The sequence below is a fragment of the Erinaceus europaeus genome, chromosome 1 (genome assembly GCF_950295315.1).
Source record: "Erinaceus europaeus chromosome 1, mEriEur2.1, whole genome shotgun sequence".
NCBI lineage: Eukaryota > Metazoa > Chordata > Mammalia > Eulipotyphla > Erinaceidae > Erinaceus > Erinaceus europaeus.
Genome location: NC_080162.1, coordinates 196190124 through 196217144, shown reverse-complemented (window position 1 = coordinate 196217144; position 27021 = coordinate 196190124). Strand labels below are relative to the sequence as shown.

General features: G+C 41.6%; 1 protein-coding gene and 1 non-coding gene across 2 annotated transcripts in view; one reads left to right on the top strand and one right to left on the bottom strand.

The window, feature by feature from the left end:
* Nucleotides 1-27021, bottom strand: part of COL22A1 (collagen type XXII alpha 1 chain) — a 270579-nt gene that overhangs the window by 88811 nt on the left and 154747 nt on the right. Inside the window, exons 36-37 of the mRNA XM_060202364.1 lie at nt 23266-23310; nt 12777-12854 (exon numbers count right to left, since the gene is read on the bottom strand). Coding sequence (XP_060058347.1) covers nt 12777-12854; nt 23266-23310 — 123 coding nt within the window. The remainder of the gene's footprint in view (nt 1-12776; nt 12855-23265; nt 23311-27021) is intronic.
* Nucleotides 18197-18254, top strand: LOC132542890 (small nucleolar RNA SNORD56). Its single transcript, XR_009553858.1, has one exon. It is a non-coding gene; the product is annotated as a small nucleolar RNA SNORD56 (small nucleolar RNA).

Sequence of the window (27021 nt, the reverse complement as noted above, 5' to 3'; positions counted from 1 at the left end):
ATAGTCATTAGAATAAAGTTGAATTTGAAACTAATATAAATAAGAATGTCCAGGAAAAAAATTATGGTATTATTATTTTGTGAGGCATCTATGCAGAGGTTCATTATTTTTTCTGGTACATAAACAAAAATGAAGAAAATATAATTTATAGGACATGCCATGACCATGGCTCAAGAGTGATAAATTATAGTAAACCTCTAAAATCATGCTTTGCTCTTCTCAACCAAACCTTAACAATCACTTATACATTATTGCAATTACAATTTACCTATTCATCTGTCTGTCTAATCTATTACTCAGATATATATTAGCTGCAGATCTGCTTCACCACCTGTGGAGTGACTCCCTGCAGATGGGGAGCCAGGGGCTCGAACTGGGATCCTTATGCTGGCCCTTGCACTTTGTACCACTTGCGCTTAACCCACTGTGCTACCGCCCGATTCCCACTCAGAGTTTTATTTTACTCCATCCCCCAAATGGTTGAAATAGTTGCACAGTACATGCACAAAGTGAACTGGCTGGGCCAACTAAGAGCTGGATGGCCTACAGGCAGCTTCCAGCTATTGGTTTATTTGTTGGCAATGGTTTTGACTGCATCGTTCCAAGAAATCACATTTTATTCCCTGTTGGAAGCCTAATGCTCAGTCTTATCAAAAGCCATTTGCTTCACATGGGGAAATTAGAGTTAATTATCAAATTATCTGAAGTCAGGCAAGTAAGATAATGGATTCAGAATTCCACCTGGAATCTCATCGACTCAGAAGTTGCTCTTCTTTCCTCCCCCTCCTCCCCCTCCCCCTCCTCCCCCCCTCCCCCTCCCCTCCTCCTCCTCCCCCTCCTCCTCCTCCCCCTCCTCCCCCTCCCCCTCCCCTCCTCCTCCTCCTCCCCCTCCCCCCCTCCTCCCCCTCCTCCCCCTCCTCCTCCTCCTCCTCCTCCTCCTCCTCCTCCTCCTCCTCCTCCTCCTCCTCCTCCTCCTCCTCCTCCTCTCTTCTTCTTCTTCTTCTTCTTCTTCTTCTTCTTCTTCTTCTTCTTCTGTTCCTTTTAACTGCTTCTGTCAAATTCTAAGTTCTGGTCCACATGGACCAACATATATGTAACTGAATTGTAGCCCTTTCTAAGTAGTTGCTTAGGCTTCAATGAGAGGACTTGGGGACAATTTCCTCCATGATATCATGTCATATTAGACTTCTGCTTTATTCACAAATTAAGTCCTATGATTCTCTTCAAATGTGTATCTTATTAGTTACATTAGATTTCAAATTCTGTTCTTATGCTACTTAACAGGAAATATGCATGCAAATAGTAGTTTTGTGTGTGTTGTGGTTATTATTATTTTTTAGGAAGTGTATCTTCGTTGTAAATCTTAGCTTCATTGTTACCTGTCTGACATGAAAGAAATTATCTAGTCACTCTCATTTTCAGTTTTTTTTTATCAATCAATCGTATTTTAGAAGTCACACAATACTGAAAGGAGAGAAATGGGCTGATATCTGATCCATAGAAGAGTAGATTGTCATTGAACTTTGTAGAAAAATAAAAGTGTGTTGAGAAGGAGAGATGTATAATAACATTCTAATGCCAGTTCTAAATCTTAAGGTTAAAAATATTTTCATCTACAGATCTTTTGTCCAAGGTTACAATTTTAGATATGTTTAAGACTGACTTTGACCAGACACACTACTTTTGATCTCTGACACTATTTTCCACTGAAAGAAACTAAAGTCTTAAAAGAAACAACTGATCCCAGATCTAGGCATGAAGTGTAAGAGATAAATTTAGAGCATTGTGACAACTATTAAATGTGGCTAGGCTTGTATCAAAAATGCTCAGGCTCCACTAAGTAAGCTTCTGTTAGCATAAGACAAATTACTATGTTACTAATGTCAAATATGTTCCAATTCACAAATTCAAAATCATTCATAAAGGAAACACTTATTTGATCATCACTACAAGAAGCCTGGGAATCAAATTATATCTGAAAAATAAGTAAAAAGAAAGAGTATGGCATTTACATGCTTCTTTCCGGTTGTATCACTGGTAACCAGATTGTAAATGAAAGAACCTTCCCCCAGGCTCCAGCTTAAAATAAAAGAAGAAAGGAGGAGGAGGAGGGGAGGAGAAAAAGAACTGAGAGAACAAGGATAACAGTCATTTGCAACAGTTAAAACAATTAATATGCTAATAGATCTAAGCACTGGGCATCAAAGAGTACATAGATCTCAAAGAGACCACAAGACATTACAAGGCCCCTGATGGAAGAACACATTACCTGTGAAGTCTTACAAAGACATCAAACCAGAATCAGATCAAGTGTCTATACCCAAATAGTGATGCATACAGAGACAGAGTGAAGTGTTAAAACATTAAATTAGTAAATTCCAGAATGTGAAATGCTGTATGAGACAAAAAATATAATTTCTATCAATCAATACACAATACACAATAAAATGGAAAGATAAAAGAATTGAAGATAATGTATACATTAATAAAATACATTTTTAAACATTTATTTTATTTATTTATTCCCTTTTGTTGCCCTTGATGTTTCATTATTGTAGTTATTATTGTTGTTGTTATTGATGTTGCCATTGTTGGATAGGACAGAGAGAGGAGGGGAAGATAGAGAAGGGGAGGAGAAAGTTAGACACCTGCAGACCTGCTTCACCATTTATGAAGCGACTCCCCTGCAGGTGGGGAGCTGGGGTTCAAACCTGGATCCTTATGCCAGTCTTTGCACTTTGTGCCGCCTGCGCTTAGCCCACTGAACTACCACTTGACTCCCAAAATACATCTTTTTAAATATATTTATTTATTTTCCCTTTTGTTGCCCTTGTTGTTTTAGTTATTGTTGTTATTATTGTCATCACTATTGGATAGGACAGAGAGAAATGGAGAGAGGAGGGGAAGACAGAGAAGGCGAGAGAAAGACACCTGCAGACCTGCTTCATGGCCTGTGAAGTGACTCCCCTGCAGGTGGGGAGCTGGGGGCTCAAACTGGGATACTTATGTGGGTCCTTGCACTTTGTGCCACCTGCACTTAACCCCCTGTGCTCCCGCCTGACTACCAAAATACATTTTTAAGACCAAGAAAACAATTGCCATTTATTTTATCTGGATCTTGATGGAAAGGAAGGAAGGAAGGAAGGAAGGAAGGAAGGAAGGAAGGAAGGAAGGAAGGAAGGAAGGAAGGAAGGAAGGGAGGGAAGGAGGGAAGAAAGAATATTGCAAAAGCATAATGGAGGAGAGAAAAAAGAAAACACCTGCCACCCCTAAAAGGTGTCCCTGAGACAAAGTTACTTCCATTTACTGGGCTATGTCATTTGGGTAGACGATGCCTTTGAATGAAAATAGTTTCGGGAGGAAGTCTTCCTTTGTAAGGGCATCTTCCCCATTGGGCTGGAGTAGACTTGATATTTTCATCTATAATCGATAGAGGAAGTGGGGAAATTTGGGAGCTAAAGTTGCTAGGTTATTTGTCTAGTCTCCAAGAAGAACCCAGAGGCGGTACAGGATGGCTTTCTACACCTACAAGGATATTCATGAAACCAATAGAAATTTGAGCATTAGCTCTACTTGTTGATGGTGTCACAGAATAATTTGGAGACGTGCAATAATTCCATTTTGGTTGTGTTGAAAAAATAAAAGTCTGTAATATTCAGAAGTACATCCTAGTAGACTAACAGATAAAATGACGCATGTCTATAATCTTCTTCAAAGTAACAGAATATCATAGAGGATGAGAAGGAGGCAGTGGTCATTGTGGTAAAAGAAAATTAAGCACTAGTCCGGGAGGTGGTGCAGTGGACAAAGCATCTGACTTTCAAGCATGAAATCCTGAGTTCAATCCCTGACAACACATGTACCAGAGTGATGTCTGGCTCTTTCTCTCTCCTCCTACATTTCTCATTAATAAATAAGTAAAATCTTTAAAAATGAAAAATGAAGCATGTCAGGAAAACTCCATCTTCCCTTCTAATCCTGATAAGAAATTGTTTTTCAGCTCTGGCTAACCACACTGCATGGCCTTTCCCTAACTGACTAGACTTCTTGTGAGTCATCAAGAAGCACATATAACAGGGCATAATTAAATACAGCATCAAGAGAGTCTGATCTGTACCAAGAAATAGGACAGAACTAGCTATCATGCTGATAGCTGGGCCCACTCCACAACAAATAGCTAAATTCTCTGTCATCATTTTGACAAACAGCTAAATTCTCTGTCATCATTTTGAAGATGTCATTTTGGAGACTCACCTGGACTCCAACTCATGACCCTTCATGTACATACACTCCTGTCTTTTCTTTAAACAAACTTTCTACCTTGCACTCAGGAAATGACAGTTTAGGTGTTTTTCCCTCTATTGTTCTTCAGGATAGGTGGGGGGGGGGGTTTTTGCCTCCTGAAATAAGAGCTTCCTCAGTGGAAAGTTCTTCTCTGTCAGTGTTTGGCTTTCAGTGTGACAAAGCATAGGCCCTGTTTGTTAATAGCAACTGGCCAGGAGTTTTTGTTACTAAAGCAAACTATGACTTCATGGAGTTTCATTAAATGATTCTATCGAATTTTTTTGCTCTATATCAAATATTCTCCATAATAAAACAGATTCTGAAATGAATTCTTCATAATAAAAACCATCTATCTTCATGTGTGTACATACAGAGACCTACCTGCTCATACAGTACATAATTGTAACACCTTTGTTATTTGCTGGTGATTGAAGTCAAGAAATCAAAACTGAAAGCCCAGAGGGATTTTAGATATCATGAATACATTCACTTATTTATTATTAATGAATCTTTGTTTATTATTGTGGGACTATGTGAAAGCTTGGTAGAGCTTAGGGGAGAGGTCTCCCATCCTTGGATGGAGGTCTGGAAAAACACCCCTCTTGTTAGCCTCTCTCCATAGAGATGAGCCAAGAGGGAAAAGTCTCCTAGACTCAGCTCACCCTTGTTAGAATCTCAAGCCCACAGAAATCTCACAGTTTCTCCCTGCTAGCAGCAGGCCACATGGATGCCTGCTTTAAGGTTCATTTACTCAAAGTTCACCTCACCTTCTGATCACAAAGGAGAACACATCTTATCACACACTCCTAACAGTGTCCTTTGATGTCCTTAATTTACATCAAACCTTGTTTATCTTCTGTCTATCTCATCTTAACTGATTTAACCCCTATTCTCCTCTCAAATGCCTTTGGGTAATTAAATACCTGCATCAGGAGACTAATCATCTTGACCTTTATGTATCTGCATCAATTCTTGTCATACCAGCCCCCTACCATAGGGGCAAGCTGACCTTTAAGAAACCTGTAATTTCTGACATATTCAAAAAATGTTCTTTAACTTTCTCTATATATACCCAAGGCCACCCCTGAGTAAATCAAGTGTTCATACCAAAATACTCCCCAGTGTCTCCTTTCTGATCTCTGGGCCCCTTAGAGCCAGAGAGGGAGAACCGGTAAGCTTACCTTCCTGGTTGGAGTCACTCTGCGTGAGCCCCAGCATATTATTGGGTAGAGACAGATAGAAGCTGAGAGAGGGCATGGGGATATAGAGAGGGAGAGAGACAGAGAGACAGCTGCAGCCCTACTTCACCATTCTTGAAGCTTTCCCTCTGCAAGTGGGGACCAGGTGCTTGAGCCCAGGTCCTTATGCACTGTAATGTGAGTGTTAAACAGGTGTGCCACCGCCTGGCCCCAGCATGTTCATTTCTCGGTTAAAATGTTATGCTAAAAATCCTTTTTTGAGAATTGGTCACCTCTCTCCCTTCCTCCATAAGCCCGTATTTTCACAGAATAAGGTCGACTGCTATTCTTTCACCTGAATGCAAAACATGTTCTAGACCCTGTGCTGATCTCAGTGATAGGACAGGAACCTCATCCACACTGAGGCTCACACATGAGAGAAACTCGAACACATCTAAGTGGACTCAGTAAGTCAGGGTGGAGAGAATTTCAGAAGCCGCTAAGCCAGAGGATGCTAGGTAATAAGGCACTGGGGAGAGAAAGAATCAGACAGCAAGCCTGGCAGTGGAGGCAGAGCCAGTCTTTGTGCAGGGAGAAGGCAAGTGTCTCCATTCTCACATGCAGAATGACTAGCAGTTCCAGAGAGAGAATTACGAGGATCTCTCAAAAGCTTCCAAAATGGTTATCACATATATCAAGTGTGTGTTCAGATCCAGTCTCTTATGTGGTTTACTATTCTGGAGGCCAGACAGGGAGACAGACACAGGTCGAAATCCAAGCAGATAAGTCTCCTTTTTATTAAATAAATTAATTAATTAATTAAATAAAATAAACTCATAGGATTGGGAAGTGGCACAGCTGGTTGAGTGCCTATGTAGCAATGTACAAGGGCCCAGGTTCAAGCCTTTGGTCCCCATCTGCAGAGGAGGAGCTTCACTAGTGGTAAAACAGTGCTGCAGGTCTCTGTTTCTCTCTCTGTCTCTCTCTCTCTCCCTTTTCAATTTCTTTTTGTCTCTATCCAATCAATTATTCAATTAAATATATAAAAGAAAAGAAGAAAAAACTTAGAAAAAGAAAAAAATCCATGCCGGAACGTGGAGAGAAATCAGCGTCAAAGCATAGGACTTGCATGCCAGAGAAGCAGTGCTTTGCTGCCTCTCTCACTCTCTTCCATCAAATGTTGCAGGTCAGCACTGTTTGTTCTTAAAGTGTCTACTATTTATCTGAAAAATAAAATATTAAAAAAAGACATACGGGTGAAAATAATTGGTAGACACTTAAGTCAATCATTCAGGAGCAATCAAACATGCAGGGAGACTTGTGGGGAGGTGTGTGTGTGTGTGTGTGTGTGTGTGTGTGTGTGTGTGTGTGTGTGTGTGTGTGAAAAGACTGTGAAGTGAGAACTCCAGCTGCTAATTGTCACCCTGTTTCAAGAGCAGGGAAGGACATTTGCTTGAATTTAAGAGAGCTGGGGCCCCAATTTAGCTCTCTCTCTTACCCTAAGTGTGACTTCAAGCATCTAGTTTCACATCTCTTAAGTCTATTTCCTCATCTGTAAAATGAGAAGAAGAATAGGATCAGCCCAGAAGGTGAGCTGGGAGGCTTACATGAAGATGCCTGAGATAAATGAAAGGCTAGATACAGGTATCTTGCCCACTGCTGACCTCCTGCGAGCAGGCGTCAATGGCGGCCGTGATGCGTATGACTTTCTCTCTTCGCGGCTTTCATTTCTGGTCCTCTATTATTTCATGGGTGATGGGTAGGAAGTGAAGAAGAAAAACTCTTAGGACATCCAAGGTATTTTATTACACAGAATCCATGTATATTTCCCTTAGGATACTGTGAGTCTGTTAAGGAAGTGAGCCAGCTCTGCTTATATGTGAATCCACAGTCTTGGCCAAAGTATCGCATCCAAATAAGTTAATTCCAGAAAGAGAGAGTTAGAGGCTTAATGAGACTAAGACAATTTTATGCTTTTAAAAGCCAAGAAAAAAAAATCATCTGTCAATCTAAAGTCTAAGGCAGGATATCAGGTGTTATTACCAATATAACCAAGCTGTAATTGTCCCAGCACTCTTGATGTGAAGCAGAAATCACTGGCACTGGAGCCATGAGAACTTTCACAGTCAGAGGCAGCCCTAGTTATGGGTTTAGGGCAAAAGGCAAAAACATCACCTGACAGATCTCAAGCTCCTAGTTGGGTTCAGTGAGCTTCACTGGCACTGTGATCTACCCTTGGGTCAGAAAGGATCCTTGTTTTAAGCATTTCAAGACCTGCTAAACAAAGATCAGAGGCACCCTGAAGATTAAAGGATTTGTTGTTGGTGTTAATATCTCAATGAGAGAGGCTGTTACTCCCAATGGATTGTTCACCAGCCAATCTCCTCTTGGGTAGGGTAATGGAGCAAAGGGTGGCACCATAAGCCCTAAATTCCCAGAGGAAAAACATGAAAGATGACTGATGTGAGTTTGGGTGGTGGTACACCTGACTGAGTGCACATGGTAAAATGTATAAGGACCAGTGGCTGGGTGGTGTACACTCAGTTAAGCTCACATATCACCATACACACCTGCGCACGGGGGGGGGGGGGGGTCCTTTAAAAGTGGGGAAGTCTGCAGGTGTATTTTTTCTTTCTTTTTTTTCCTTCCTTCTTTCCTTCCTTTCTTCCTCCCTTCCTTCTTCCCTCCCACCCTCTCTCTCTCTCTCTCTCTCTCTCTCTCGCTCTCTCTTTCTTCCTATCCATCTATCCTATTTATCCATCCATCTACTGATTTCCTGTATCTCTCTCAATTCCTCTCTGTCCTATCCAATAAAAGAAAGCATGAAAAAAAAACATGCAAGGACCAGGGTTCCAGCCCCCAGCAATGCTGCAAGTGTCTCTCTTCTCTACCTCTTTATCTCTCCCTTTTTTCCCAATTTCTCTCTGTCACTACTAAATAAATGAGCAAATTGATAAATAATGTTTAAAAGATAACTTGAAGCCAGCTGATCGAATCTGCCCTTAATTGTACCTTCTTGGGAGAGTTTACTGGCAATGAGTAATCCAACTCACCCCATCTATGTCGCAGATGAGGCAGTGCAAGGAAGAGAAGAGACATAGACATTGCGAGAAGTGATCGGAATTCAGGCCTGAGCGCTAGACTAGCTGCACAGCATGAACCAAATCATATCACCTTCTAAATGCCAGGTTACTTACTTGTAAAATAGTATAGAATGGGTATATTTCATGTTCTCCAAATTCCCTGATGCAGACAGGACTTTCTGTAGTCACAGGAAAATGTTCCACCCAAATACAAAGCAGGTGGAGACCTCCTGGGGATATTTCTCCAGGGAGAAACTCCCAGCGAATGATCAAGACTTGGGGCACAAATATGCCAGTTCTGAGCCTATACCACGTGATCCCCCAGGGTTTTCAGAGTGCCCCTAGCAGAAACATGCCCATGAGCATACCTTCCCAAAGCTCCCTTCCTTTTCTTCATGCCGCCACTTCCTGAGTGGTGATTTCACGAGATTATCTCCCAGATAAAATCGTTACACCTAAATACTACTGTCAGAGGCTGCTTCTGCAGAATCTCAGACAGCAGGTCTTAAGAAGTTGAAGCGAGGGGTCAGGCGGTAGCGCAGCAGTTTAAGTGCACATGGTGCAAAGTGCAATGACCAGCATAAGGGTCCCACGTCCCTGGCTCCCCATCTGTGGGGTGGGGGGTGGGGGCCACTTCCCAAGCAGTGAAAGAGGTCTGCAGGTGTCTGTCTTTCTCTAACCCTCTATCTTCCCCTCCTCTCTCAATTTCTTTTTGTCCTATCCAACAACAACAACAGCAATGACAACGACAATAATAATGACAACAACAAGGATAACAACAAGGGCACCAAAATGGAAAACATGGCCTCTGGGAGCAGTGGATTCTTAGTGCAGGCACCAAGCCCCAGCAATAACCCTGGAGGAAAAAAAAAAAAATGCAGGTGTGTTGGTATGCATGAGACCCCTTCTGTTTCATTTGGTTTAAATCCCCCCTGCTTAACACTATTCTATTTACATAACCACTGCATTCTATTTACATAACCACTGTTAACAAGTTCCACCCTCCCTCCAGGGCATTGGTGGTTCAGTGATAGGATTCTCGCCTGCTCTGCCCCCTCTTTGTCACACTCTGATTTTCATCAGTCACTTTTCTCTCCACCCTCTCTATGTCACATCCTGTTTCCACCCTACTTGGCAAGTATATATAAAGACAGCATTGTGAGTTTTAGGGTACAGTACCTTTAGTTTAGCTTAGCTCAGCTTAGATTGTGCTGCGTCCTGCATGAATAAAGAGATACTGCCTACAGGTCAACCATGAGTCCCTGGTCGTCTGTTACCCGCCCGTGAAGCCAGCCCGGCGAAAACAACATAACCCGTCGAAAACAACACAGGTGTCTATCTTTCTCTCCCCCCTCTGTATTCCCCTCCTCTCTCGATTTCTCTCTGTCTTATCAAACAACAATGACAGCAATAACAATAGTAATAACAAAAAAAGAATTTGAAGTGAATAAGAGACACTGAACAGTTGACTTGCAGCCTTTTGGCTTGACTCACTCAACTACTTTTCATGGGAATCACTTAGGCAGGAACATATTTCATGGATTATTTTAGCTGCCTGATTTTTTAAAAAGCAATGTTGAGGAGGAAATTTATTTTATACAATACATAACTTCACAAAGAAGAATTATTTCTTTTTCTTTTTTATTAGTGATTCAATATTCATTTACAAAATGACATGTCATCAGGGTTAAATTCAATACTGTTCCCACTGACACAGATTTCTGAATCCCAAGTCCCTTCATTGCAAACCACCATAATTCTTCCAAGATTGTGAACATGGGCTCACTGTCATCTCTACAACTATCTGTCTACATTTGTACATAACTGCCCCCTTTTTCTTTTTTTAAAATATTTTATTTATTTATTATTGAGAAAGATAGGGGGAGAGAGAAAGAATCAGACATCACTCTGGAACATGTGCTGCCGGGGATCGAACTCAGGACCTCCTGCTTGAGAGTCCAAAACTTTATCAGTGTGCCACCTCCTGGGCCACAATTGCCCACTTTTTCTTCCAGGTCCAGTCCTCTCTTCCCCTCCAAGCCACACACAACCCTATTAATACATCCAAATATCTCTCCCCCTTTCCTCCTCTCTCTCTGGGACCTGATGGAGCTGGAGTTCAGAGCCCTCTTACCCTCCTCCTCCTATCACTTCTCTCCAACTGGGAGTATGGATCAAAGTCCTTTTGGAGGTGCAGAAGGTGGGAGGTCTGGCTTCTGTAACTGCTTCTCTGCTGGACATGGGCGTGGGCAGTTCTATCCATACCCCCAACCTGTTACTATCATTCTCTGGTGGGGAAGCATTCTGGAGAGGTGAGGTCCTAGGACACATTGGTGAAGTTGTCTGTCCAGAGAAGTCAGGGTGGAATCATGGAGGAGGAAAGGGGGAGAGATATTTGGGTGTATTAATAGGGTTGTGTGTGGTTTGGAGGGGAAGAGAGGACTGAACCTGGAAGAAAAAGTGAGCAATTATATACGAACGTAGACAGAGAGTTGTAGAGATGACAGTGAGCCCAAGTCTGCAATGTTGGAAAAACTGCAGTGGTTTGCAATAAAGGGATTTGTGATTCAGAACTCTGGTGGTGGTAACAGTGTGGAATTTTAACCCTTTTAACATGTAATTTTATAAATCAATATTGAATCACTAATAAAAAAATAAGAATAATTAAATGACTGTTTTTGGTTGTGGTCTGCAGATGTTCAACAGAAGTCCAACTAGATCCTGTTTACTCTGGTTTAAATTCAGATTAGTAAGAGTAAAGTTAGATTGCAGTATGGGTTAGGAAAACAGTTATAGGAACCAAACAACAATAATATCTGTGCAGATAGTTTAGATATTGTGAGGCTTACAATTGGCATTTGAAAAGGATTGACTGTTTGAGTATCTCTTCAATAATAGACATGTGTACAAATGTCTATTCCACCTCTAGGGAGTCTGCAAGGTCATCAAAATGAACAACTTGAGGAGTGCTTCAAAGATGTTCAGACTATATTAATTTATCTTAACTCCATCTGTGTTTTCACTTGTCTACTGTTTAGAGGGAAAGGATGGGGCAGAAGCTTGATGCTCCAAAATGTGTCTCTGACAGAATGGAGGGGATCTGAAGTCTAGGTCGAGGAGGACAGTTACTTTATTATAAAGGAAGAGCTCAAGGTAAAAATGGCCCCACTGAGCAGGAGGAGACTTAATCACTTCCTCTAATCCATTAAACTTGAATTTAAGTCAGCAGGCTTTTTCCCTTTTTTTGTCAGGGTCATTTTTGGAGGATAGTCTTCCTAACTTACCCGTCCCTTCTCCCCAAAGTCTTCTGCAATAGAAAGCTATTATAAGGTTAGATCATCAATAACTTTCTCTTTACTTTTTTCCTAGCAATCTATTTTATAGTTTCTTATTTTTATAGGCACTGAAGATCTCAGACAGGTGTAAGATTTTTTTTTCACCTTAAAAGGATGACTGCACTCATTTTTACCTGGAATACAGCAAAGTATATCTTTTCTTCAACATTCAATTCCTTCTTCAACTAATAGATGTTCACAGTTTCTGCAAAGTTTCTTTTTTTTTCAATCTTCGTTTTTTTTTTTTTCTTTCTTCTTTGAATCTGATAACTCTTGGTCTCCCCTCCCCAACTATATTCTCACAAGACTTACATTCAACCTTAGTAACAAAAAAAAAAAACCTCAGTGCACAAACTTACACAAAGGACCAAACTTATATGAAAATCAGTGACCCACACATAGATTCACTTAGAAAAGTTCACCATGTTGTAGAGGCTACTAGGATTTCATCCTGATTTCCCTGGGCAGACAACCTCACCAATGTGTTCCAAACTCTCACCTTTTAGAGTCCTACTCCACTAGGTAAAGATAGAAACAGTCTGGGAGTATGGATTGAACTGTCAACATCTATGTCCAGAGGAGAAGCAAATATAGAAGTCAGACCTTCTGCCTTTGGCACCCTATAAAGAATTGTGGTCCATACTCCCAGAGGGATAAAGAAGAGGGAGGCATCCAATGGAGGGGATCAGACACAGACCTATGGTGGTGATAACTGTATGGAATTATGCCACTGTTGTTTCACAGTCTTGTTAATCATTATTAAATCACTAATAATCTTTATTTAAAAAAAAATAAAATGTGTTTCTCTACAGTGAGGCTCAGGATGCACTTGGGAACCAGCAAGGAATGGTGATGTAAACTGAATACAAGAAAGTTCTGAATGAATAAGGACTCACGGGAGGACCAGCAACCCCAATGCCTGGATCACCACGGTTTCCAGGGGAGCCAGGAATCCCAGGTGCCCCACGGTCCCCCTAGAAGAAACAAAACAAAATTAAGAGACCAGTTCTGGGAAGGCAAGAATCCCAAGTACAGTAATAATTATTAATATAGTTACTGTTCTAACTACGTTCTAACTACGTTCACCATATAGCAACTCTCCCACATCTGGACTCCACAAATCCCTCTACAGTTTGCTAAACAGCCTATGATCCCACCAACTCAAGATGCATGAACTACAGCTACCAGTTGTGATGATTTATCTTTCAGGACTGACCATGCTGTGGGCTTGGTTGTGGCTATAAAATGTTATGTTACCATGGCTCCCTTATATTACCACAGCTGCAAATTTTACAATGCTTTTTCCAGACCTCCTTATTCTCCCACTGTGACCACGATCAGGATTCAAATATGGGTCCACATTTCAGCCCAGTTCCTAAAAGGCCAGTGAATTCATTGATTGACCAATAAAGCTTGCTAAGAGCCCATACTTTGTGGATCAGGACTTGAGCGGCTGGAAGGAGTATGCTTTGACTGAGAGTTTACCTTTGCTTTCAGGCATAGTGGTTCATGTAGTCATGTAGTGTGGATAGAGCTGTCAAACATCTGAGACCATACTCCGGCTTTAAAACTTAGTAACTGCTGACTTGAGAAGGAAGTTCAGAAGGTGAACAACAGTTTCTTCATCTATAGGAAGTAAGTGGTCTGGGAGGTGGCACAGTAGATAAAGCACTGGACTCTCAACCTGGAGGTCCTAAGTTCAGTCCGAGGTAGTACTAGGGTGATGTCTGTCTGTCTGTCTCTCTCTCTCTGTCTCTTTCTCCCTCCTTCTCTCTCTCTCTCTCTGTCTCTCCTCCTACTTTCCCATTAACCAATAAATAAAATCTTTGGGGGGGGGGGAGTAGGTAATAAGAGGAGTTGCCCATTAACTGCTGATGTGCTCACCAAATGAAATGATGCAAATAGAGTACTTATCACAGTGCCTGTCCACACAGAGCACAGAGCACAGTGCACATTAACCCTTAGAGCTGTCCATACTCTCCAGTACCTGCCATTCTGGACTTTGATGGGAAGAGTAAAAGGAGAATGCAAATGAAAAGGAGGAAATTTTGCTATTTCTTAGAGAAAGAAGCATGTGATAAATACCTTCTTATTTATACTTTCAAAATTCTTAAGCTCTGAAAATGAGTGTTTATTCTAACTCAACTGGCAGTATGATCTGATTTTGACCAATCCAGGTATTGGCAATCTCTAGTGAATCCATTTTTTAGGAATATTTACATGTTTCTGTTATATTAATGAGTCCGGCCAAGGGGACCGTGCCACTGTAATTAACACATATTTGTAGATATATGTGAGATGGAACCTGGCATTGATAGACGTGCATTGCTCTATAAGGTTATGTTCTGAAGGTGCATGTTTATGTGAGTTTTGTCAATTTTCAATACTCTGTGATAATTCAAAAGAGAATTGTTCTGCTTTATATCTTAATGTTTTTCAGCCACCAGGTTCCAGATACTACCATGACACTAACCTGACATCTATGGGCAGATGATCTCACCAATGTGTCCTGGAACTCTCTAGAGCCCTGTCCCACTAGGGAAAGGTAGAAGAAACAGGCTGGTAGTATGGATCTACCTGTCAACGCCTATGTCCAGTGGAGAAGCAATTACAGAAGCCAGACCTTTCACCTTCTGCATCCCATAAAGATCTTTGGTCCATACTCCCAGAAGGATTGAAGCTTCCAAGGGAGGAGGAGACAGGATATGGAACTCTGGTGGTGGGAATTGTATGGAAGTGTATGCCCCCTGTACCACAACCTTGTCAGTCATTATTAACTCACTAATAAAATAAAAAATTAAAAACTGACATATCTAAAAAAAATTTTTAAAGAGAGAGAAATCTCCTTTCACAATAATAGGAAAGTATAGAGTGTATATATTACTCAGAAAATAGATAAAGAAACACCCCAAACCTCTCACTAGACTCCTATGAAACTGTCTCTTCCCTTGCTCCTCTAGGCCATGGGTGACCATTGCTTCTTGAGCCATAACTCCTCTGTACTCCAGCCTCACCCAGGTAAAAAGTCCCCTTCTGAAATTCCCATCAAATTTCTAGTTGCAAGACAGGGTTCTGGAATGTATGCGAAGCTTGGAGTTGCTGGAAAAGCTAATTAAGGGGGCCAGGTGGTGGCACACCCAGTTCAGTGCACATAATACAAAGTGCAAGGACCCGTGCAAGGATCCTGGTTTGAGCTCCTGGCTCCCCACCTGCAGCAGGGTCACTTCACAAGCATTGGAAAAGGTCTGCAGGTGCCCCTCTCTCTCTCTTTCTCTCACTCTCTCCCTCTCCCTCTCTATCTTCCCCTCCCCTTTCAATTTCTCTCTGTCCTATCCAAGAAAAGCAAAAAAAAAAAAAAAAAAAAAAAAGAGAGAAAAGAAAGAAAAAAAAAAGAAAAACTAATTCACATTCATGAGGAGGGTGGGGTGGAGGAAGAACTCCATAAATCTTTGTACCCAAGTTTCTCTTGAACATATTTACTGTATATTTTTATATGATTTTATCTTTTTCCTGGTCTCCTCTCTCTCCCCCAAGGGTATGTCTTATACACACTAGTAAGCTCTGACTATTGCGAAGTAAATCAGATTAACCACTGAATTTGTATTCATCCTTGCTATTTGCTCACATCTATGTTTCTTGCAGATACCATTCCCTTTGGCTCCAGATGCTCTTCTAGCCTTGCTCCAAGTTGTCAAGCATCTAACCATCAATTAAGATTAAGAGCAATTCAAGCCCTACTAGGCCCTCCTCTGCCATCATCATCATGATCCAGGGCCCGAATTCTTATGTGGAAACTGGGGAATGTTCTGCATGTACAAACTATCATATTGTACTGTCAACTGTAAGCCATTAATTCCAATAAAGAGATAAAATAAGAGATTAAGAGCAGTTATAGCAAACCCTAACAAAAGGACTTTTAAAAGTTAACCAAATTACCAAATAGTGTGATGATAACATTAACTATCCATTGTCTCTTTGAACCCTAAGACAGCAGGAACCTCCCATCTCCACTATAGAGCCTGTATTTCTCCCAGTCCTGTAACCTTAGGATAGGTCCCACTTTCCCGCATGTCTCTTCAGCTTCATCACTCGGGTGAGACCTTTCCTTTCATAGCATTCTCTAATTCCATCCCAGGTGGATAACTTTCTAAAAAAGTCCCAAAACCTAGATATACACCAGGTTCTGGGAGAGAGAGCATATATTCACACGTATCCATAAACAAGTGCAAAATATATACCTGAAAGCAGAAGTACACTAGAGTTTGCAGTGAGCACCCCCCCCCCCAACACTTCCTCTCCACTGTTCCAACCTTTGGGTCCATGATTGCTCAACAATTTGTTTGGCTTTGTATGTTAACTCTCTTTTCAGCCACCAGGTTCCTGATACCATCAGGATGCTGGCTAGGCTTCCCTGGACTGAAGACCCCACCAATATGTCCTGGAGCTCTGCTTCCCCAGAGACACACCCTACTAGGGAAAGAGAGAGACAGACTGGGAGTATGGACCAACCAGTCAACGTCCATGTCCAGCGGGGAAGCAATTACAGAAGCCAGACCTTCCACCTTCTGCAACCCACAATGACCCTGGGTCCATGCTCCCAGAGGGATAGAGAATGGGAAAGCTATCAGGGGAGGGGGTGGGATATGGAGATTGGGGTGGGAATTGTGTGGAGTTGTACCCCTCCTACCCTATGGTTTTGTTAATTTATCCTTTCTTAAATAAAAAATAAATTAAAAAAAGAGCAGTTATTCTATTTTTGTAAATCCACTTCTGCCTATCCTTTTTCCCTGTCTTCTTCTAGATACTATTTGTATATCTTCATTACCTTCTAATTGACATTGGGCACCTGATCTCTGACTTCCCTGTGTCTAAAAGTAGAAACTATACATTGACTCATGTACTCCTTCATTTAACAAATAATGTTCAAATAGCTAAAATGACTCATACTCTATGCTTGCTTCAATATCTGTGGACTTGTGTACCCAGCATGCCCAACTTAGTGCCTGACACAGGCACCTTTAGAGAATAGAAAAGGTATCAGGGAGGGGAAAGTGAAACGAAGTTGTCTTGGTGGGAACTGTGTGGAATTATACCCCTCTTATCCTATGGATTTGTCATCGTTTCCATTTTATAAATAAATAAACAAATAAATGCCACTTGTGCATTCTAGAATGAATGAATGCATCATCACTGACTTTTATCAGGTAGGACTTTTTGTCTCTGACCCAAGCCAGCTTTTAACAAAGGAAGGGGATGTGGCAGCCCAGCTGAGGGTAGAACATGAGTCATTGACAATTTTCTCCTGCCAGGCTTGGCTTATTTGTTTATTTTTGGACCACTGTGATGTTAACATTTTCTCCAGCAAAGTACACAGTTTAATGGGCTGAAACATTTAGAAAACTGCATCAAGGAGAGGACTAGAAACCTCAGTGCTCAGTCAGCAAAAACAAAAAGCTTAATGTTAAAAAAAAGAAAGGCATCTTAGCTAGAATCCATCTGTTCTGGTTGCAAGATTCTTCTGGGCAAGTTCAACCATGTCTAACTAAAATATGTTTGAAAAAGTGCCTATCTGTATGCATGTGGGGATGAACAGAAGGGGATGGGGTGACTGTGGAAACTGAATGACATTTACTGAGTTACTAACACCAACTCCTATATGATTGTGTCTCTCTACATGCCTTACAGTGGTTAAATGGTCTTTTAAAATATTTCCTTGGATACACACAGAGAGAAAATGAGAGGGAAAGGGAAAAAAGAAAGTGAAAAAGAGGGGGTCAGGTGTTGACACACCTGATTGAGTGCACATGTCACAATGCGCAAGGACCTGGGTTCAAGTCCCTGGTTCCCACCTGCACGGGGAAAGCTTTGCGAGTGGTGAAGTACTGTTGCAGATCTCTGTCTCTCCCCCTCTGTATCTCCCTGTTCCCTCTTGATTTCTGGTTGTCTCTATCCAATAAATACATAAAGATACTTTTTAAAGGAAGTGATTACAATGATGTCAGTATTTTATTTTTTTAAACTTTATTCATTTTTTCCCTTTTGTTGACCTTGTTGTTTATTGTCATTGTTGTTATTATTGTTGTGGTTATTGTTGCCATTGTTGCTGGATAGGACAGACAGAAATCGAGAGAGGAGGGTAATACAGAGGGGAGAGAGAGAGAGAGACAACTGCAGACCTGCTTCACCAACTGTGAAGCAACACCCCAACAGGTGGGGAGCTGGGGACTAGAACACAGATGCTGTTGTTGGTCCGCTTTGCACCATGTGCGCTTAACCTGCTGTGCCACTGCCTGGCTCCCGATGTCAGTTTTTTTTTGTTTGTTTTTTTTTTTGTCAACAGCAGTTGATTTAATGAGTGTTGATACCTTGGGTCTTTACTTCTGAACTACTTTCTGACTTCTGACTATATACATTATTAACACTAGAATGGGTCTGTTGTTTACATGTTTCACATCTGAAAGAGGAGAAACTATTTGGCCAAAGGAGCAGCATAATATAGCCTAAGCCCCCATAGTGCTGAAAATGGTTGGGTAGCTGGCACCCAGGTCCCTGCTTTCTGCCGTGTCAGCCCAGGGTCTTGCCTCTTCAGCTTTCTCTCTGAAGCAAGCCCACAGAGACGGAAATCCCTCCCCATATTCTACCTTCCCATTGCAGTCTTAAACCAGACCCCATGGCTTCTCATTAGTATGTACTCACGGCAAGTGTGGGTCAATGCAACTATATTCATGTACATCACATCATTTATTTTTTTAACTCAGAAGCTACCTGGGCACATCGTATTGACCCCATAAATAATCTTGACAGGGTAATGACATCTTTAACCACTTTTCCCCTCTCTGACACTTTAGGAGTCCTTGTCTTCCTTCTGAAAAGCAGTTAACTCCTTTCTTTCTTTTTAAAATTTTATTAGTGATTTAAGATTGATTTACAAAGTTACAAGATTTTAGGGGTCCAACTCTGCACCATTCCCACCACCAGAGTCCAAGTCCCCACCCCCTCCACTGTAAGCTAGAGCAGTTCACCTAAGGTTGCAGCTATGGGTTAACTATTATTTTTACAACTATCTGTCTACATTTATCTATATTTGTCCATTTTTTCCCAAGTCACACATACACCTATGACTACATCCAAATGTCCCTCCCTTTTTCCTCTTCTTTCTTTGGGTTCTGATGGAGTTGGAGTTCATCTTCCCCATAGCGCTTCTCCCCCACTGGGAGTATGGACCAAAATTCCTTTTGGGGATGCAAGAGGTGGAAGTTCTGGCTTCTGTAGTTGCTTCTCCACTGGACATGGACATTGGCAGGTCAGTTCATACCCCCAGCCTATTTCTATCTTAACCTAGTAGGGTAGGAATCTGGGGAGGTGAGGTTTCAGGACATACTGATGAAGCTCTCAAGGCAGCTAATTTCCACTGATTGTCAGAGAAATGCAAATAAAGACAACAATGAGATAGCACTTCACCCCTGTGAGAATGTCATACATCAAAAACAACAGCAGCAACAAATGCTGGAGAGGCCATGGGGACAAAGGAACCCTCCTGCACTGCTGGTGGGAATGTAAATCGGTCCAACCTCTGTGGCAAGCAGTCTGGAGAACTCTTTCAAGGCTAGAAACAGACCTACCTTATGACCCAGTAATTCCTCTCATAGGGATATCCTAAGGATTCAATCATATGCACCCAAAAAGATATGTGTACACCTATGTTCACAACAGCACAATTTGTAATTGTCAAAACCTGGAAGCAACCCAGGTGTCCAACAACAGATAAATGGCTAAGAAAGTTGTGGTGTATATACACCATAGAATACTACTCAGCTATTAAGAATAATGAACCCACCTTCTCCAACCCATCCTGGATGAAACTAGAAGGAATCATGTTAAGTGAAATAAGCCAGAAAGAGAAAGGTAAGTATGGAATGATCCCACTCATTAACAGAAGTTGAGAAAGAAGAACAGAAAAGGTGACAAAGCAGAAACTGAGTTTGGAGTATTGCACCAAAGTAAAAAACTCTGGTGGTGGGGGTGGGAGATGAGGGTAGATTTTCAGCTTCATTATAAGGGGGTGGGATTAGGAACACAGACCTTTGACCTTTGGTGGTGGGAATGATGTTAATATACACTCCTACTGACTTGCAGTCTTAGACATCACTAACCAACATGAGAGTTAGATTGAATGTCCTGAACTTTTTGCTGCATAGAGCCCAGTTCTAGGGCAGAGGGTAGATAGCATAATGGTTATGCAAACAGACTCTCATGCCTGAGGCTCCAAAGTCCCAGGTTCAATCCTCTGCACCACCATAAGCCAAAGCTGACCAGTGCTCTGGTTAAATGAAAAAAAAAAAAAAATGAATGAAAGAACCCAGTTCTGAGTATATGTTCCTTCAATGGAAGTACTTAAGGTTACTATTTCTTTGAAATAGTAAATCACCTATAATATGAAGACCAGAAGCAACTGGCCTTGTCAGTATATAAGACACAGTAATGTGTAAATAGGATTACATGACATAAAACATGGTAAGGTCTTATATGGTATAGTAAATACTAACCACAGCATTTTCAAAATAAACCAAACCCCCAAATAACTTGGTTATAACATTATCTACTCCCTTCTTAAACTCTAAGACAACAAGAAGCCTCCTCATTCTCTATAAAACCCATCTCTCTCCCAGTCCTGGAGTGCCTGGGGCTTGGCTCCTTTCCCTTCACGTTGCTTTCAATCCATACCATTCGGTCCTGTATCTGCTGAGATCAACTAAGTCAGTGCAACCAGTACCACCTTCACATGTTTCACCTTGGACAATATCCAGAGACTCCAAGCCTGGAATGCAACCCTTCAGCTCCATTACTCTGGTGAGACCTTTCCTAGCTCATAGGACTCCTTAATTCCACTTCAGGTGGCGCACTTCCTGATAAAGCCAGAGAACCTAGATATAGACCAGGGCCATGAGACAGCACTCATGTGCACATGTATCCACTGGAGTCCGTAGGGCCAGTCTAAAGTTGAGAACACCACAAGAAAAGCATAGGCCCTCCTTCTTCTAGCGTTTGCCTTCTTCCGTAGCCAGTCAACAGCGTCAGGTTGAGCCTGATGTAAAGTTTCTCCTTATTCAGATTGGCTATTCATCCACAAATTCTCCAAATTCTGAGTTCTGTGTCCATCTGTCCGTCTTCTGCTCCTCCATACATGCCCACTGCTCCAAGCATATAAAAATGACTTCACAGGCAGGCAAATGTATTCCCATTTTGTTTTTTTTTCAAAACTCACAGCCTTGCCATTGTTCACATCACTCAAAGAAATCTCCCATTTCTTTTTGCTTTGATTGGGAACAACAAAACCACTGTTAGGAGTTTTCACATTAGCCTACTCTGACCTCAATTAATGCAAACTTAAGATGCTCACAGAGGTGATCCCATTAAATAGGCGAGAAAATCATGAAGCGCATGGACAGATACTACAAATATTCTGAAGCTTGAAGTTACACATCTGGGATGTTATTTTAAACAATTCTTTTCCATTAAAAAAAAAAAGCGCTATTGGTGGTTATGCTAGTAAGATCCCAAAGATGCAGTTACAGAATACAAGGAAGAGAGGAAAATATACCCTCTCCTACTATTAAATGGACAAATATCTGGAGCTTGAGATAAAATACCCAGTTATAGCAGGATATGTGAATTCCAAAAAGTGTTATAGCTTAAACAACTCAGCAGAGATGGGTGGTTTTGAGCTACAGAAAGGTATAAATTGACAGAAAGTGAATTGAAGTACGACAGCTACTATCACTGAAACTATCCAAAAGAAGTTTTAAATTTTTTATAAATATCTTGGTACAAAGTAATTACACAATGACATTCTTATGTGCCCTTGAATATATGTCAAATAAAAGCAAGTGTATTCTGTTATCTCTATTTCACTATCTTATCCAGATATTTATGTTTACAAATTTGACTTGAGGGGACTGGGTAGTGGCACACCTGGTTAAGTGTACATATTATTGTGCTCAAGGAACCCGGTTTGAGCCCCTATCTTCCCACCTGCACGGGGAAAACTTCATGAGAGATGAAGTAAGTCTATAGGTGTCCATCTTTCTCTCACCCTCTCTGTCTCCCTTGGGAATGGTGGATTTACAGTGCAGTCACCAAGCCTCAACAATAACCCTGGTGACAAAAACAAACAAATAAAAATGAATTGACCATATAAAGTTTTATATATATTTGTCTCTGAACTTATATATTTGTCTCTGAACTTCTCTCTGAACTTTCATGTTTCAGTAGCTTTTTCGATGTCAGTACTCATGCAGAGAACCCTTCACCCTTCAAATTATATACACAGTTTAAAAACATAATGGACATCACCACTTTCAGGAAGCCTCCGTTAGTCAAATGGGGTTAGATGAGTGTGCCTTCTCTGAACCACTTCTATCTCCAGGCTTCCTCTAATGTAGCGCTTGCCCGTTTTGATTTGTTCTGTGCCCACTGCCCCTGGGATCTGAGCTGTTGCAGGGCTGGGAAAGCATCACATACATCTGTTGTCACATAATCTACCTCAAGACCTGCCATGCCATGCGGTAGAAACTCAGGGAAGGTATAATGAACTCATTGATAAGCAGTGCACAAATCATTCAGTGCAAGGATAACTTTAGAGAACCACCCCCGGCCCTCCAGGAAAGCCCTATCAGGAGAGCATTTGCATATAAATTGAGGGAGAAATAACTGGAATTTACCAGTCTTTCCCCTTCCTTCCTGGGTACCTAATAAGATGCAAACTCATGTTTGCTTTTTTTTTTTTTTTTTAATTTTAAGCAAGAAGTTTAGTGGAAAACAATTAACACCTCCCTCTGATATTAGACCATGATATATTTTGGCAAGTTTTTTCACTGTCTTTTCCTTCATTACCACAGTATACCATGGATTTGGTAGAAGTTATCATGGTCCTAAAGGACAGAACAGTCATTGGAATGAAGGAGTCTAGGCCCCTGAATAGATATATGAATCATGACTCTCTACATAAGAAGGGTTCCACTGTATTTAAGGTGAATGAGAAGCATATTTTGTGTTTGGCTTCAGAAAGTCAGGAAACATCTCTTACTGCAATTAGACAAGTAACAAGATGACTTGAGGTCTAACTCTATTCACTCTTCTGCTGGTTGAAAGTGAATGTCTTCCCCCAATTCACATAATCTGCAAACCTCTATTAAGAACCAATCACATTAACTATCAATTCATTATCAGTTTGGAGTCACAGAGCCTTTGTCAATAGGATTGTGATAACATAGGAAGCGGGGTAGCAATTGGTGTAACCAGAAAGAGACTTACAATTAAACTGCTCCCACAGTACCTTTCTAAGTGAAACCATGACATCCATGGCTTGTTTGAATAAACTCTTACCTTTGTTCCTAAAGGCCCAGGTAACCCAGGTGGTCCACGAAGTCCCTGGGGAAATGAAGACATAAAAATTACCACAGATATTTTTATATTTAAGTAACAGACTGGTTTAATAACTATAGGTTTGTAATATAGTTGTAACACAGGAAGTAAGATATCCTAACACTGTGATTTCCCCTCCCTTTCCCTCTTCTTTCTTTCTTCCTTCCTCTTCTCTCCTCTCCACCCCTCCCCTCCCCTCCTCCCTCTTCCCCTCCCCTCTTCTCCCCTCCTCTCCTCCCCCTCCCCTCTTCTCCCCTCCTCTCCTCCCCCTCCCCTCCCCTCTTCTCCCCTCCCCTCTTCTCCTCTCCCCTCCCCTCCCCTCCCCTTCATCTCCTCTCCTCTCCTTCCCCTCCCCTCTTCTCCCCTCCCCTCCCCTCCCCTCCCCTCCCCTTCGTCTCCTCTCCTCTTTTATTCTCTTCCCTTCTCTTCTATCTCCCTGCCCCTCTCAGTTAGTGGCTTCCAGCACAGTTCTAGGCACATGGATACAATTTCTGATCTTGCAATGCTAGATGTCTGCAAAACACTTTCACGCCCAAATTAAGCCCCTTTCCCTCATTATGTATCAGGACCTGAAAGCCACCCCTCACCCTCTCCCTTTCTTCCTTCCCCAGAGCCCATTGCTTTGGTGCAATGCATTAAATCATTCCAAGGTTTACTTTGGGTTTCCTCCTTCAGTGGTTTTTTTTTTTTTTTTAACAATGACAACAACAAAAAAAAATTACTTTGAGCATGGTCTTTTGCAGATCTGTTTTTTTTTTTTGTTTTTTTTTTAGGATTGTGTGTCTATTTCTAATATATATATATCACTGGCAGGGCTAGGGAGACAGCATAATGCAAAAGACTTTCATACCTGAAGCACTGAGGTTCCAGGCTCAGTTCCCAGCATCACCAAAAGCCATGGCTGAACAATGCTCTGGTATGTTTGTATGTATCTATCATCTATATGTTGGTATGTATCTATCATCTATCTGCTCTTCTCTGTGTGTCACTTTTTCATTAAAACAAATAAATACTTTAAAATAGAGAAGATTGGGGGGTTGGGCAGTAGCGCAGTGCGTTAGGCGCACGTGGCACAAAGCACAAGGACCGGCGTAAGGATCCCAGTTCGAGCCCCTGGGCTCCCCACCTGCAGGGGAGTCGCTTCACAAGCCATGAAGCAGGTCTGCAGGTGTCTATCTTTCTCTCCCTCTCTCTGTCTTCCCCTCCTCTCTCCATTTCTCTCTGTCCTATCTAATAATGATGACATCAGTAGCAACAACAATAATATCTACAACAACAATAAAAAGGGCAACAAAAGGGAACATAAATATTTTTTTAAAAGAGAGAAGACTGTCAGTGGAGTTTTGATAAGGATTGTGATGAGTTTATGACTCTGGTAGTTTGACTATTTTAACAACATCAGATCTTTTGATTCATAAAAAAAAAAGGGGACAATCACAGAATGGTGAGAGTGTTTACCCAAGCACATGTGTGAACCTGGCTACACCTTATCTACTATAGGGGCCCAAAGATGGGTACAGATCTCCTAATGACCTATCCTACACAAAGAAAACAAAAGGCCTCTGGATGCCGGTTCTGACTCTGCCACACCTATGTGACTTTGAGCAAACCCTTGGTCTCCTTTAGTTCAGATTCACATTTAAGACTCTTATTTTAGAGGTTCTCAGAAGTAATGTCAAGGTCAGGCTTCAAAGTAGGGCTCATATGATTCCAAAGCCTATTTGGTCCTGGGGGGCGGGGGTAGGGGGGGACAATGGAGCTTTGCATCGATTCCATCACTCTTTTAATGTAAGACAGAGAGGAAGAAGGAGACAGATATAGGAAGAGAGGAAAGACACTAGAGCACCATCCGCCACTCGTGAATCTACTCTACCTGGTGTTCCTTTGTGGTTTTGGAGGATCGAACTTGGGTCCTGGTTCATGGTATTTTACTCTTTTAGTTTTTTTTATATATATCTTCTAATATCTTTAGTTATTGATTGGATAGAGACAGTCAGAAATCAAGAGGGAAGGTGGTAGTGGAGAAGGGAGAGAGACAGAGAGACACTTTGCCACACTGCTTCACCACTCACAAAGCTTTCCCCTTGCAGGTGGGGACTGGGGGCTCAAACCTGGGTCCTTGCGCATTGTAAGATGTGTTTTCAACCAGGCGCGCCACCACCCAGTCCCGTAATTTTACTCTTTCCTAGTAGAGCTACATACTGTCCTGTAAAAGCTAATCTGAGCTGGAGAACCAGTGATAACAGTTTTCAATTTCAGGCTGAAAGGTTTTGCCAGATGTGGCTTGACCAGATTTACAATCACAATTCTACTTTTGGAAGTACTGAGTAAAAAGACTGGGAGTGAAGAAAGAATGGAGAGTCCAGTTTCTTATGGGCTCATGACCATATGCTCTTCACTTCTTGATCACCTTTGGTGAGTAAATTTACCTTCTTAGGCCTCAACTTCCTCATCTCTAGAATGAGATTAATAATAATAATGTGATCCGGATATATATGTTTCCCCCCAAGTTTTATGTTAAGTTGTAGTGCTCAGTGAGTTGGCATTTGGTGGTATACTCTTCAGAAGGTGGTTAGCGGGGCCAGGCAGTGGTGAGCCTGGTTAAGAACACACTACAGTGGCAAGGACCCAGGTTTAAGCCCTCTAGTGCCCACATGCTGGGGAAAAATTTCATGAGTGGTGAAGCAGGTCTGCAGGTGTTTTCCTCTCTCTTTCTCTCTATCAAACCCTTTCTCAATTCCTTTTTGTCTTTATTCAATAATAAGTAAATACATTAAAAATTTTTTATTATCTTTATTTATTGAATGGAGACAGCCAGAAATTGAGAGGGTAGGGGAGATAGAGAGGGAGAGAGAAAGAGAGACACCTGCAGGCCTGCTTCACCACTTGCAAAGCTTTCCCTCTGCAGGTGGAGACCGGAGGCTCAAACCCATATCCTTGAGCACTGTGTGCTCAACCAGGTGCGCCACCACCCGGTCCCTGTAAATAAAATTTTTAAAAAAAGGTGATTTACTCCTGAGGGCTTGATGCTGATGTATGGAACCAGTGCCCAGGGAGACACAGCTCCATGGGGCTCCACAGCCCCTGCCATATTGTGAAGACACAGGCAGCAGTTTGCAATCAGAAGAGGAAACGCGAAAAAAAAAAAAAAAGAAGAGGAAACGCACTGATGTAGCCTCCGGTCTCCATAGCCATGTCAGTTATATTTCCGTTATTTATAAGTCACTAGCGCACAGTGTTTTGTTAGAGCATCTGGAGAGGGTGAACATTATTATTCACCATGTCTCTGCGTAGTTATCAGCCTTAAGTACAAGGTGACGAGTGTCTTCCATATAAAATATGATGCCATCTAATATAAGAAAAGCTAGTCAAGTGCCACATCCTATAGATTTATGTGTATCCTCTCTCTTCATCACCAGGAGGTAGACACCATTCTCATTTCTATTTTGGACTGAATACAATTTACATTTCAGGTTCTAGATGAACAATTTTGCAGGGACACTGAGTCCTTGCTCTAAGGCCACACAGTCGAAAAGCATTCCTCTGACTTGAATCCACTCTTCCCTTTCCTTTATTTATATTATTATTTTTTTTAAATTAGTGATCATTGGATAGAGACAGAAGGAAATTGAGAGGGGAGAGGGAGAAATAGAGAGAAAGAGACAGAGAGACACCTGCAGACCTGCTTTACCACTTGTGAAGCTTTCCTCTTGCAGG